The sequence below is a fragment of the Entelurus aequoreus genome, linkage group LG05 (assembly GCF_033978785.1).
Source record: "Entelurus aequoreus isolate RoL-2023_Sb linkage group LG05, RoL_Eaeq_v1.1, whole genome shotgun sequence".
NCBI classification, from domain to species: domain Eukaryota; kingdom Metazoa; phylum Chordata; class Actinopteri; order Syngnathiformes; family Syngnathidae; genus Entelurus; species Entelurus aequoreus.
In genome coordinates this window covers 295,159-309,305 of record NC_084735.1, presented here as the reverse complement: position 1 = coordinate 309,305, position 14,147 = coordinate 295,159, and the positions used below count along the sequence as shown (strand labels likewise).

At 26.2% G+C, this 14,147-nt stretch overlaps 1 protein-coding gene across 4 annotated transcripts in view; it reads left to right on the top strand.

Annotated features, from left to right (window-relative positions):
• Positions 1-12,870, top strand: part of LOC133649995 (periostin-like) — a 60,393-nt gene extending 47,523 nt beyond the window's left edge. For 2 of the 4 annotated variants that reach the window (XM_062046710.1, XM_062046713.1), the window contains 4 exons: positions 9,707-9,751; positions 9,850-9,936; positions 10,011-10,046; positions 12,297-12,869. In XM_062046710.1, coding sequence (XP_061902694.1) covers positions 9,707-9,751; positions 9,850-9,936; positions 10,011-10,046; positions 12,297-12,355 — 227 coding nt within the window. In that variant the 3' untranslated portion in view covers positions 12,356-12,869. Of the gene's footprint in view, positions 1-9,706; positions 9,752-9,849; positions 9,937-10,010; positions 10,047-12,296 lie in introns of all 4 variants that reach the window. The other 2 variants (XM_062046712.1, XM_062046711.1) reach the window with 2 other exon arrangements.
• The last annotated feature ends 1,277 nt before the right edge of the window (positions 12,871-14,147 follow it).

The window sequence follows — 14,147 nt, the reverse complement described above, 5'->3', positions numbered from 1 at the left end:
TGAAAATAGATTTTTATTTTTTTTTAACGATTAAGGATCGTCACCAATAAGAATCATGATTAATTTGAAAATTGTTGGGTTTTTTTGTTTTGTTTTTTAAACGATTAGAATCGTCACCAATAAGAATCACAATTAATTTGAAAATATATATAATATATATATATATATATATATATATATATATATATATATATATATATATATATATATATATATATATATATATATATATATATATATATATATATATATATATATATATATATATATATATATATATTTTTTTTTTTTAATGATTAAGAATCGTCACCAATAAGAATCACGGTTAATTTGAAAATAGATTTTTATTTTGTTTTAACGATTAAGGATCGTCACCAATAAGAATCACGATTATTTTGAAAATATATATATATATTTTTTTTTTTACGATTAAGAATCGTCACCAATAAGAATCACGGTTAATTTGAAAATATATTTTTATTTTGTTTCAACGATTAAGGATCGTCACCAATAAGAGTCATGATTAATTTGAAAATTGTTGGGTTTTTTTGTTTTGTTTTTTAAACGATTAGAATCGTCACCAATAAGAATCACAATTAATTTGAAAATATATATAAATATATATATATATATATATATATATATATATATATATATATATATATATATATATATATATATATATATATATATATATATATATATATATATATATATATATATATTTTTTTTTTTAATGATTAAGAATCGTCACCAATAAGAATCACGATTAATTTAAAAAATGTTGGGTTTTTTTGTTTTGTTTTTAAACGATTAAGAATCGTCACCAATAAGAATCACGATTATTTTGAAAATAGATTTTTTTTTTTTTTTTTTTACGATTAAGAATCGTCACCAATAAGAATCACGGTTAATTTGAAAATATATTTTTATTTTGTTTTAACGATTAAGGATCGTCACCAATAAGAATCATGATTAATTTGAAAATTGTTGGGTTTTTTTGTTTTGTTTTTTAAACGATTAGAATCGTCACCAATAAGAATCACAATTAATTTGAAAATATATATATATATATATATATATATATATATTTTTTAATGATTAAGAATCGTCACCAATAAGAATCACGATTAATTTAAAAAATGTTGGGTTTTTTTGTTTTGTTTTTAAACGATTAAGAATCGTCACCAATAAGAATCACGATTATTTTGAAAATAGATTTTTTTTTTTTTTTTTTACGATTAAGAATCGTCACCAATAAGAATCACGGTTAATTTGAAAATAGATTTTTATTTTGTTTTAACGATTAAGGATCGTCACCAATAAGAATCATGATTAATTTGAAAATTGTTGGGTTTTTTTGTTTTGTTTTTTAAACGATTAGAATCGTCACCAATAAGAATCACAATTAATTTAAAAAATGTTGGGTTTTTTTGTTTTGTTTTTAAACGATTAAGAATCGTCACCAATAAGAATCACGATTATTTTGAAAATAGATTTTTTTTTTTTTTTTTTACGATTAGGAATCGCCACCAATAAGAATCACGGTTAATTTGAAAATAGATTTTTATTTTGTTTTAACGATTAAGGGTCGTCACCAATAAGAATCATGATTAATTTGAAAATTGTTGGGTTTTTTTGTTTTGTTTTTTAAACGATTAGAATCGTCACCAATAAGAATCACGATTAATTTGAAAATATATATATATATATATATATATATATTTTTTTTAATGATTAAGAATCGTCACCAATAAGAATCACGATTAATTTAAAAAATGTTGTTTTTTTTTTGTTTTGTTTTTAAACGATTAAGAATCGTCACCAATAAGAATCACGATTATTTTGAAAATAGATTTTTATTTTTATTTGTTTACGATTAAGAATCGTCACCAATAAGAATCACGGTTAATTTGAAAATAGATTTTTATTTTGTTTTAACGATTAAGGATCGTCACCAATAAGAATCATGATTAATTTGAAAATTGTTGGGTTTTTTTGTTTTGTTTTATAAATGATTAGAATCGTCACCAATAAGAATCACGATTAATTTGAAAATTGTTGGGTTTTTTTGTTTTGTTTTTTAAACGATTAAGAATCGTCACCAAAAAGAATCACAATTAATTTGAAAATAGATTTTTTTTTCTTTTAACGATTAAAAATCGTCATCAATATGAATCACGATTAATTAGATTTTTTTTTAAATTATTTAAAATTTTTTGTAACGATTAACAATCGTCACCAATAAGAATCACGATTAATTTGAAAATATATACATATATATATATATATATATATATATATATATTTTTAACGATTAAGAATCGTCACTAATAAGAATCACGATTAATTTGAAAATTGTTGTTTTTTTTGTTTTGTTTTTAAACGATTAAGAATTGTCACCAATAAGTATCACGATTAATTTGAAATTTTATTTTCGTTTATTTATTTTTTAACGATTAAGAATCCTCACCAATAAAAATCACGTTTAATTTGAAAATAGATTTTTATTTATTTATTTTTTTATTAATGATTAAGAATCGTCACCAATAAGAATCACGATTAATTTAAAAATAGATTTTTTTTTTTTTTAACGATTAAGAATCGTCACCAATAAGAACCACGTTTAATTACAATGTTTTTTTTTTTTTTGTTACGATTAAGAATCGTCACCGATAAGAATCACGATTAATTTGAAAATAGATTTTTTTTTTTTAACGATTAAGAATCGTCACCAATAAGAATCACGATTAATTACAATTTTTTAAAAAATTATTTTTATTTTTATTATTTTTTTACGATTAAGAATCGTCACCAATAAGAATCACGATTAATTTGAAAATAGATTTTTTTTTTTTTTAACGATTAAGAATCATCACCAATAAGAGTCACGATTAATTTGAATTTTTTTTTAAATTATTTGTATTTATAATTTTTTTTTACGATTAAGAATCGTCAGCAATAAGAATCACGATTAATTTGAAAATTGTTTATTTGTTTTTTGTTTTTTTTAACAATTAAGAATCGTCACCAATAATAATCACGATTAATTAGGAAATTGTTGGGTTTTTTTTGTTTTTGTTTTTAAACGATTAAGAATTGTCACCAATAAGAATCACGATTAATTTTAAAATACTTTTTTTTTTTTTTTTAACGATTAAGAATAGTCACCAATAAGAATCACGATTAATTTGAAAATTGATTTTAAAAAAAATATATATTTTTTTAACGATTAAGAATCGTCACCAATAAGACACGATTAATTTAAAATTGTTGGGTTTTTTTGTTTTGTTTTTTTAAACGATTACGAATCCTCACCAATAAGAATCACGATTATTTTCAAACATAGATTTTTTTTTTTTTTACGATTAAGAATCGCCACCAATAAGAATCACGGTTAATTTGAAAATAGATTTTTATTTTGTTTTAACGATTAAGGGTCGTCACCAATAAGAATCATGATTAATTTGAAAATTGTTGGGTTTTTTTGTTTTGTTTTTTAAACGATTAGAATCGTCACCAATAAGAATCACGATTAATTTGAATATATATATATATATATATATATATATATATATATATATATATATATATATATATATATATATATATATATATATATATATATATATATATATATATATATATTTTTTAATGATTAAGAATCGTCACCAATAAGAATCACGATTAATTTAAAAAATGTTGGGTTTTTTTGTTTTGTTTTTAAACGATTAAGAATCGTCACCAATAAGAATCACGATTATTTTGAAAATAGTTTTTTTTTTTTTTTTTTTACGATTAAGAATCGTCACCGATAAGAATCACGGTTAATTTGAAAATAGATTTTTATTTTTTTTTAACGATTAAGGATCGTCACCAATAAGAATCATGATTAATTTGAAAATTGTTGGGTTTTTTTGTTTTGTTTTTTAAACGATTAGAATCGTCACCAATAAGAATCACAATTAATTTGAAAATATATATAAATATATATATATATATATATATATATATATATATATATATATATATATATATATATATATATATATATATATATATATATATATATATATATATATATATATTTTTTAATGATTAAGAATCGTCACCAATAAGAATCACGGTTAATTTGAAAATAGATTTTTATTTTGTTTTAACGATTAAGGATCGTCACCAATAAGAATCACGATTATTTTGAAAATATATATATATATATTTTTTTTTACGATTAAGAATCGTCACCAATAAGAATCACGGTTAATTTGAAAATATATTTTTATTTTGTTTTAACGATTAAGGATCGTCACCAATAAGAGTCATGATTAATTTGAAAATTGTTGGGTTTTTTTGTTTTGTTTTTTAAACGATTAGAATCGTCACCAATAAGAATCACAATTAATTTGAAAATATATATAAATATATATATATATATATATATATATATATATATATATATATATATATATATATATATATATATATATATATATATATATATATATATATATTTTTTTTTTTTAATGATTAAGAATCGTCACCAATAAGAATCACGATTAATTTAAAAAATGTTGGGTTTTTTTGTTTTGTTTTTAAACGATTAAGAATCGTCACCAATAAGAATCACGATTATTTTGAAAATAGATTTTTTTTTTTTTTTTTTTACGATTAAGAATCGTCACCAATAAGAATCACGGTTAATTTGAAAATATATTTTTATTTTGTTTTAACGATTAAGGATCGTCACCAATAAGAATCATGATTAATTTGAAAATTGTTGGGTTTTTTTGTTTTGTTTTTTAAACGATTAGAATCGTCACCAATAAGAATCACAATTAATTTGAAAATATATATATATATATATATATATATTTTTTAATGATTAAGAATCGTCACCAATAAGAATCACGATTAATTTAAAAAATGTTGGGTTTTTTTGTTTTGTTTTTAAACGATTAAGAATCGTCACCAATAAGAATCACGATTATTTTGAAAATAGATTTTTTTTTTTTTTTTTTTACGATTAAGAATCGTCACCAATAAGAATCACGGTTAATTTGAAAATAGATTTTTATTTTGTTTTAACGATTAAGGATCGTCACCAATAAGAATCATGATTAATTTGAAAATTGTTGGGTTTTTTTGTTTTGTTTTTTAAACGATTAGAATCGTCACCAATAAGAATCACAATTAATTTAAAAAATGTTGGGTTTTTTTGTTTTGTTTTTAAACGATTAAGAATCGTCACCAATAAGAATCACGATTATTTTGAAAATAGATTTTTTTTTTTTTTTTTTACGATTAGGAATCGCCACCAATAAGAATCACGGTTAATTTGAAAATAGATTTTTATTTTGTTTTAACGATTAAGGGTCGTCACCAATAAGAATCATGATTAATTTGAAAATTGTTGGGTTTTTTTGTTTTGTTTTTTAAACGATTAGAATCGTCACCAATAAGAATCACGATTAATTTGAAAATATATATATATATATATATATATATTTTTTTTAATGATTAAGAATCGTCACCAATAAGAATCACGATTAATTTAAAAAATGTTGTTTTTTTTTTGTTTTGTTTTTAAACGATTAAGAATCGTCACCAATAAGAATCACGATTATTTTGAAAATAGATTTTTATTTTTATTTGTTTACGATTAAGAATCGTCACCAATAAGAATCACGGTTAATTTGAAAATAGATTTTTATTTTGTTTTAACGATTAAGGATCGTCACCAATAAGAATCATGATTAATTTGAAAATTGTTGGGTTTTTTTGTTTTGTTTTATAAATGATTAGAATCGTCACCAATAAGAATCACGATTAATTTGAAAATTGTTGGGTTTTTTTGTTTTGTTTTTTAAACGATTAAGAATCGTCACCAAAAAGAATCACAATTAATTTGAAAATAGATTTTTTTTTCTTTTAACGATTAAAAATCGTCATCAATATGAATCACGATTAATTAGATTTTTTTTTAAATTATTTAAAATTTTTTGTAACGATTAACAATCGTCACCAATAAGAATCACGATTAATTTGAAAATATATACATATATATATATATATATATATATATATATATATATTTTTTTAACGATTAAGAATCGTCACTAATAAGAATCACGATTAATTTGAAAATTGTTGTTTTTTTTGTTTTGTTTTTAAACGATTAAGAATTGTCACCAATAAGTATCACGATTAATTTGAAATTTTATTTTCGTTTATTTATTTTTTAACGATTAAGAATCCTCACCAATAAAAATCACGTTTAATTTGAAAATAGATTTTTATTTATTTATTTTTTTATTAATGATTAAGAATCGTCACCAATAAGAATCACGATTAATTTAAAAATAGATTTTTTTTTTTTTTAACGATTAAGAATCGTCACCAATAAGAACCACGTTTAATTACAATTTTTTTTTTTTTTTTGTTACGATTAAGAATCGTCACCGATAAGAATCACGATTAATTTGAAAATAGATTTTTTTTTTTTAACGATTAAGAATCGTCACCAATAAGAATCACGATTAATTACAATTTTTTAAAAAATTATTTTTATTTTTATTATTTTTTTACGATTAAGAATCGTCACCAATAAGAATCACGATTAATTTGAAAATAGATTTTTTTTTTTTTTAACGATTAAGAATCATCACCAATATGAGTCACGATTAATTTGAATTTTTTTTTAAATTATTTGTATTTATAATTTTTTTTTACGATTAAGAATCGTCAGCAATAAGAATCACGATTAATTTGAAAATTGTTTATTTGTTTTTTGTTTTTTTTAACAATTAAGAATCATCACCAATAATAATCACGATTAATTAGGAAATTGTTGGGTTTTTTTTGTTTTTGTTTTTAAACGATTAAGAATTGTCACCAATAAGAATCACGATTAATTTTAAAATACTTTTTTTTTTTTTTTTAACGATTAAGAATAGTCACCAATAAGAATCACGATTAATTTGAAAATTGATTTTAAAAAAAATATATTTTTTTTTAACGATTAAGAATCGTCACCAATAAGACACGATTAATTTAAAATTGTTGGGTTTTTTTGTTTTGTTTTTTTAAACGATTACGAATCCTCACCAATAAGAATCACGATTATTTTCAAACATAGATTTTTTTTTTTTTAACGATTAAGAATCGTCACCAATAAGAATCACGATTAATTAGAATTTAAAAAAAAAATTATTTGTATTTTTATTTATTTTTTACGATTAAGAATCGTCACCAATAAGAATCACGATTAATTTGAAAATGGTTGGGTTTTTTTTGTTTTTGTTTTTAAACGATTAAGAATTGTCACCAATAAGAATCACGATTAATTTTAAAATACTTTTTTTTTTTTTTTTAACGATTAAGAATAGTCACCAATAAGAATCAAGATTAATTTGAAAATTGATTTAAAAAAATATATATATTTTTTTAACGATTAAGAATCGTCACCAATAAGAATCACGATTAATTTGAAAATGGTTGGGTTTTTTTGTTTTGTTTTTTAAACGATTAAGAATCGTCACCAATAAGAATCACGATTAATTTGAAAATAGATTTTTTTTTTTTTTTTTTAACGATTAAGAATCGTCACCAATAAGAATCACGATTAATTAGACTTTTTTTTAAAATTATTTTTATTTTTTTTTATTTTTTTTACGATTAAGAATCGTCACCAATAAGAATCACGATTAATTTGAAAATAGTTTTTTTTTTTTTTTTTTTTTTTTTAACGATTAAGAATCGTCACCAATAAGAATCACGATTGATTTGAAAATAGATTTTTTATTTTATTTTTTTTAACAATTAAGAATCGTCACCAATAAGAATCATGATTAATTATAATTTTTTTTTAAATTATTTTTATTTTTATTTTTTTTTTACAATTAAGAATTGTCAACAATAAGAATCACGATTAATTTGAAAATTGTTTTTTTGTTTTTTGTTTTTTTTAACAATTAAGAATCGTCACCAATAATAGTCACGATTAATTTGAAAATTGTTGGGGTTTTTTTGTTTTTGTTTTTAAACGATTAAGAATTGTTACCAATAAGAATCACGATTAATTTTAAAATAGATTTTTTTATTTTTTTTTAACGATTAAGAATAGTCACCAATAACAATCACGATTAATTTGAAAATAGATATTTTTTATTTTTTATTTTTTTTTAACGATTAAGAATCGTCACCAATAAGACACAATTAATTTGGAAATTGTTGTTTTTTCGATGGACAGTTGTCTGTTTGGTCCAGTTTGCCAGAAACGTTTGTTTCCGGTTTATTTGGGTAAGCACTCCATTAATGTAGCTTGGCTTCAAATTCCAAATTTTTTAGCTTCGAGTCGCTTTCACCTCACTCTCTCGGTTTCTGTCTGCTCCAACGTCTCGCTTCTATTACCAGTAGTTCATCCTCAGTACATTCAGCTTCAAAAATATAAGGTTCGGACTCCACATTTGTCCAAAAATAGTCGTCTTCGTTGTTTGTTACCAAGTCTGCCATAATTAGAACACACACTCGCGTTTGTTTCTGGAAGTAGGAACACATTTGTTGCCTGAAGTCGGACATGTGTCGCTATGGAAACGGAAAAAAAATGTGCCGAGGAATTAGTTCCGACGTTGATTAAAATGATGAAAATATGGTACAAATGTTACATATTACATACTGTTATGAAGGTGTCTGTTACTACATTATATAAATACTTGCAGTGTGTATATTGTACATATTACATATTGTTATGAAGGTGTCTGTTACTACATTATATATATACTTGCAGTGTGTATATTGTACATATTACATATTGTTATGAAGGTGTCTGTTACTACATTATATATATACTTGCAGTGTGTATATTGTACATATTACATATTGTTATGAAGGTGTCTGTTACTACATTATATATATACTTGCAGTGTGTATATTGTACATATTACATATTGTTATGAAGGTGTCTGTTACTACATTATATATATATACTTGCAGTGTGTATATTGTACATATTACATATTGTTATGAAGGTGTCTGTTACTACATTATATATACACTTGCAGTGTATATTGTACATATTACATATTGTTATGAAGGTGTCTGTTACTACATTATATATATACTTGCAGTGTGTATATTGTACATATTACATATTGTTATGAAGGTGTCTGTTACTACATGATATATATACTTGCAGTGTGTATATTGTACATATTACATATTGTTATGAAGGTGTCTGTTACTTGCAAAAAAGTGCAGTTCCCCTTAAAGGTTATTGTGGAAAATCCGGTCATTTCTCCGACAAAACGAAGGTGTCTTCTATGAAGTTCTACTGGGGGGTTTGGTGCGCCTATTAAAAAGGGAGGTTTTTACTGCTGGTTCTTCTGTGGCAGACAGCTCTTCAAAGTTTGTGGGTGAGAGGAGAGGAGAGGAGAGCGGTGCCAGTAAAAATGAAGAAATCATTCCGCAGCTGCAGAGCTCCTCCAGAAGCGTAAATCACGCCGACGGCTCCGCTCGGTGCGATCGTAAAATTGTAGAGAGATGTTTGGCGGTGCACCATGACGTCGCATGTCTGTGCGTCTGATGTGGCGTGCATGTGGACTGAGGCGAGGGGGTGTGGTGGAGGACTGTGTGTGTGTCCATGTGTCAGTCACTCAATGACTGCAATGAAATCATCATTCTTATGATTTTCTTCACTGCCGGTCTGAAGGTGGAGCCCGCTTCAGTGCGCACGTCGAGCCTCAAATCATTGAGGGTAGGCCTCCCTTGACAAACCAGAGTCTGTGTCCTCTTGGTGTAAACCTGAATCGGCTTCCTTGAGGTCTCACGCTCCGTGTCTCCCCCCCCGCTCAGGGCCCGACTTCTCCAGGATCACCACCATCCACAGCAACCCCAACCTGATCGACCAGGAGTCTGACAGAATCACCAAACTCATCCAAGGTGACGTCCTGACTCGGGATTACCATCTGTGTGTGTGTGTCCAAGTCCGATAACCTCTTCTCTCCGTCTTCCAGAGGGAGGAAGGTTTGCTGCCGCCAGGAACGGTCCAGGTAAAAGACTTATAAAGGGGGTCTTTGGTTTGGCTTTTGCCTCGTCCTTCACTTAAAGCGAGGGTAAAGAACGCACTATGACGACCTGATAAGACCCGAAAAGTGAAAGAGATGATACGGTATTATCTGCTCACTGATGCTACCTGGTGGTTGTTTGAGCACACTGCAGATAGTCCTGGATAGTCCGGTGGAGTGACGGCACAGACACAAGGGGGGCAATAGAGCTCTATGATATATTATATATATATGTTACCTTTTGTTCACAATCATTATGAAAGACATGACAACAGGTGGATTTTTGTTGTGCATTCTAAATATTAAACTAGAATTTGCAATTGCGGTAGGAATTGCGTGTGAATGGGTTATGTGCACGAGACGCCGAACCGCCAATACGAGTGAGTGGAACCAGAAGGCTTGAATGTGGATGTTGGAACGTTTCGATTCGGATACGAAATGTGGGATATGGAGAGGTTTGTATATTGCTCATTCATTTTCAATTGGGGGGAAATTCCTGGAAATTCCGGGTAATCAAGGAGTTTTCGGAACCGGGAAAGATGCTGGCTTGAATGTCCAGGGTGAGTGGAGTGTGTGGATTTTGGAATGGTTCAAATGGGATAAGAAATGTGGAATATGCAGTGTATTGCCCATTCATTGTCAATGGGGAGAAAATGACCGGAAAACCGGGAATTTTGGGAAAGGGACAACATGTATTGCGTTCGACGTAAGTGAAGAACGGCGTGTGAAAGGTTGGAATCGGGTAAAAAAAAAAAATGGCGCAAAATTTTGAGAATTTTGGCCATTGTATAAAACTATGAATAGTCCATTCATTTGAGTGGGAATTTCCTGGGAATTTTGAGGAAAACAGGAATTTCTTTACAATATACAGTCGGTGACACAACGGCGTTGAAAAATGTTGACCTGGTAACAGTTTGAACTGAAATGGGTGTTTCGGAATTACTGGACTTTCGTGAAAACCGGGAAAAATAAATAATAATAATAATAAATAAATAAATAAAAATAATAAAAGCTCAGGCAATAAAATACTCAAAAGTTTAAAACACTAGCAAAATAGTGACTTTTATAACAGAAACCCGATTTTTTTAAGCTATTTAGTCGAAACGTTTTCAATACTTGCAACATAATAAAAATAAATAAATAAATAATAATAATAATAATAATAAATACAAATAATAAAAGCTCAGGCAATAAAATACTTAAAAGTTTAAAACACTAGCAAAATAGTGACTATTATAACAGAAACCCGATTTTTTAAAGCTATTTAGTCGGAACGTTTTCAATACTTGCAACTTAATAAAAATAAATAAATAAATAACAATAATAATAAATACAAATAATAAAAGCTCAGGCAATAAAATACTTAAAAGATTAAAACACTAGCAAAATAGTGACTATTATAAGAGAAACACGATTTTTTTAGCTATTTAGTCGAAACGTTTTCAATACTTGCAATATAATAAAAATAAATAATAAATAAATACAGAAATAAAAATAATAAAAGCTCAGGCAATAAAATACTTAAAAGATTAAAACACTAGCAAAATAGTGACTTTTATAACAGAAACTCAATTTTTTTTTTTAGCTATTTAGTCAAAACGTTTTCAATACTTGCAACATAATAAAAATTAAATAATAATAATAATAAATAAATAAATAAATACAAATAATAAAAGCTCAGGCAATAAAATACTTAAAAGATTAAAACACTAGCAAAATAGTGACTATTATAACAGAAACCCAATTTTTTTTAGCTATTTAGTCGAAACGTTTTCAATACTTGCAACATAATATAAATAAATAAATAAATAAATAATAATAATAATAAATAAATGAATACAAAAAATAAAAGCTCAGGCAATAAAATACTTAAAAGTTTAAAACACTAGCAAAATAGTGACTTTTATAACAGAAACTCAATTTTTTTTAGCTATTTAGTCGAAACGTTTTCAATACTTGCAATACAATAAAAATAAATAATAATAATAAATAAATACATAAATACAAATAATAAAAGCTCAGGCAATAAAATACTTAAAAGATTAAAACACTAGCAAAATAGTGACTTTTATAACAGAAACTTAATTTTTTTTTTTAGCTATTTAGTGGAAACGTTTTCAATACTTGCAACACAAATTTGAGGTAATCCCGATAACTGCGATATGAAATGTTGGTCCGGTTCCATCCCAGGTGAGGAACATCCCTCACCATGTTCCTCTTGTGGTTCTCCGTCAGCCGGCGTGAGGAGGAGGAGGACTCGGCTGGTGAAGCGTCCCCGCAAGGCCAGGCAGTGAGGTGAAGGGGTGAGTGCTCCGAGCGCACCGCCCACGGATGAACTGGTGGACCGGCGGAGAAAGACCAATCCGGCTGTACTTTGGTGCATGAGTGCTGCCGTGTGCACACTTTGAACATTTCCTGTGAGCTAAGAGGGCAACACTGACGCGTATGACAGACTTTTTTTTTTTTTTTTCATTTTTCTTTCCACGATTTCACCTTTGGGGACATTTTCTAAGCTTTGATGGTGCTTGCATCCAATAAGATGGCTGCTTTTTAATGACAAGACGATGTCACTCTGTAATTTGATCCCAATGTCATTAAAATACATTTTATTCCTTTTTTCCCTAAGTCTCGACTTGCCTAACTTCCTACTCTACTAGCCTTGTAGTTCTACCATCGGTTTCTAATTTACAATCCAATTTAGCTCATTTAGGGCCCAAACTTTTCCCACTGAGGGCCACAGACTGACAAATCAGAGGATGCACGGACATTTTAGTAGTTTTCACCGTCAAAACCAGTACAATATATAGATTTATTTTAAAGAACTAAATAATGCCATTTCAGTAGAAATGTCATGTGAATGTTGAAGAGCCAAAGTAGGACCAAAATGCTAACAGTTAGTGTCAAGTAACTGAAAAATGGATTAAAGAAAAATAAAAGCACTATTATGCTAACTTGTTAGCAATAGCATGCCTACAGTTAGCTTTAGTGAAATACCAACATATATGACACTGAGGTGTAGACCTGCTAAATTAGATAGAAAATATCTAGCATGCTAATTTTAGCTTGCTAAAATGCTAACTGTAACATGCGCCAAGAAACAAAAAATTTACAAAAATTAATTGAAAATGCCAACATGCTAATATTAACATGCATCAAGTACCAACATATGACTGAGGTGGGTATACTTATAAAATTTGCTAAACAAAATTAAAGCTAGCATACTAATGTTAGCATGTTAGCAAGTGTCACTTGTCATGTAACAAAATATTTAACACACAGGTGTATACTTGCAAAAAAAAAAGCTAGCATGCTAATATGAAAATGCTAACGATTGTGCCCCGGGCCGTTAAAAAGTTAGCTGTGGCCATTAGCAAATGGCCCCTGGGCCGCACTTTGGACACCCTCGCTTCACGCGGATGTTTACAAGACAACACGAGCATTAATAGTTAATAATAATATACTTAGTCCCCTATTATACAAAACTGACACAATATCTGATTTTAGCATTTTTTTTAAATTAAAAATATCAATATGGCCCCCGCATACTTTGACTTTTCAGTATGCGGCCCTTGGTGGAAAAAGTTTGGACACAAAATAAAAATGAAATATTCTCCAAATATAAACAAAGATTAAGTTAGTTGGTTAATGAAAAAAACATTTTATAATACTCACATATTAATTAAAAACATATTAGAAGCTCTCAAAATAAAATATATTTAAAATATAAACAAAGATTAAGTTAGTTAATAAAACAAATAATACTTATTAATTAATTAAAAAAATATTAGAAAATCTCAAAATAAAAATGAAATATACTTAAAATACAAACATAGATTAAGTTAGTCAGTTTAAAAAAATAAAAATAATACTTATTAATTAATTTGAAAAATATTAGCAGCTGTCAAAATAAAAAAATAAAATATACTTGAAATATAAACAAAGATTAAGTTAGTTAGTTAATAAAAATATACTAACTTACTAATTAATTTGAAAAATATTAGAAGCTGTCAAAATAAAAAAAATAAATATATTTGAAATATAAACAAAGATTAAGTTAGTTATTTAATAAAAATTAAAACAATACCC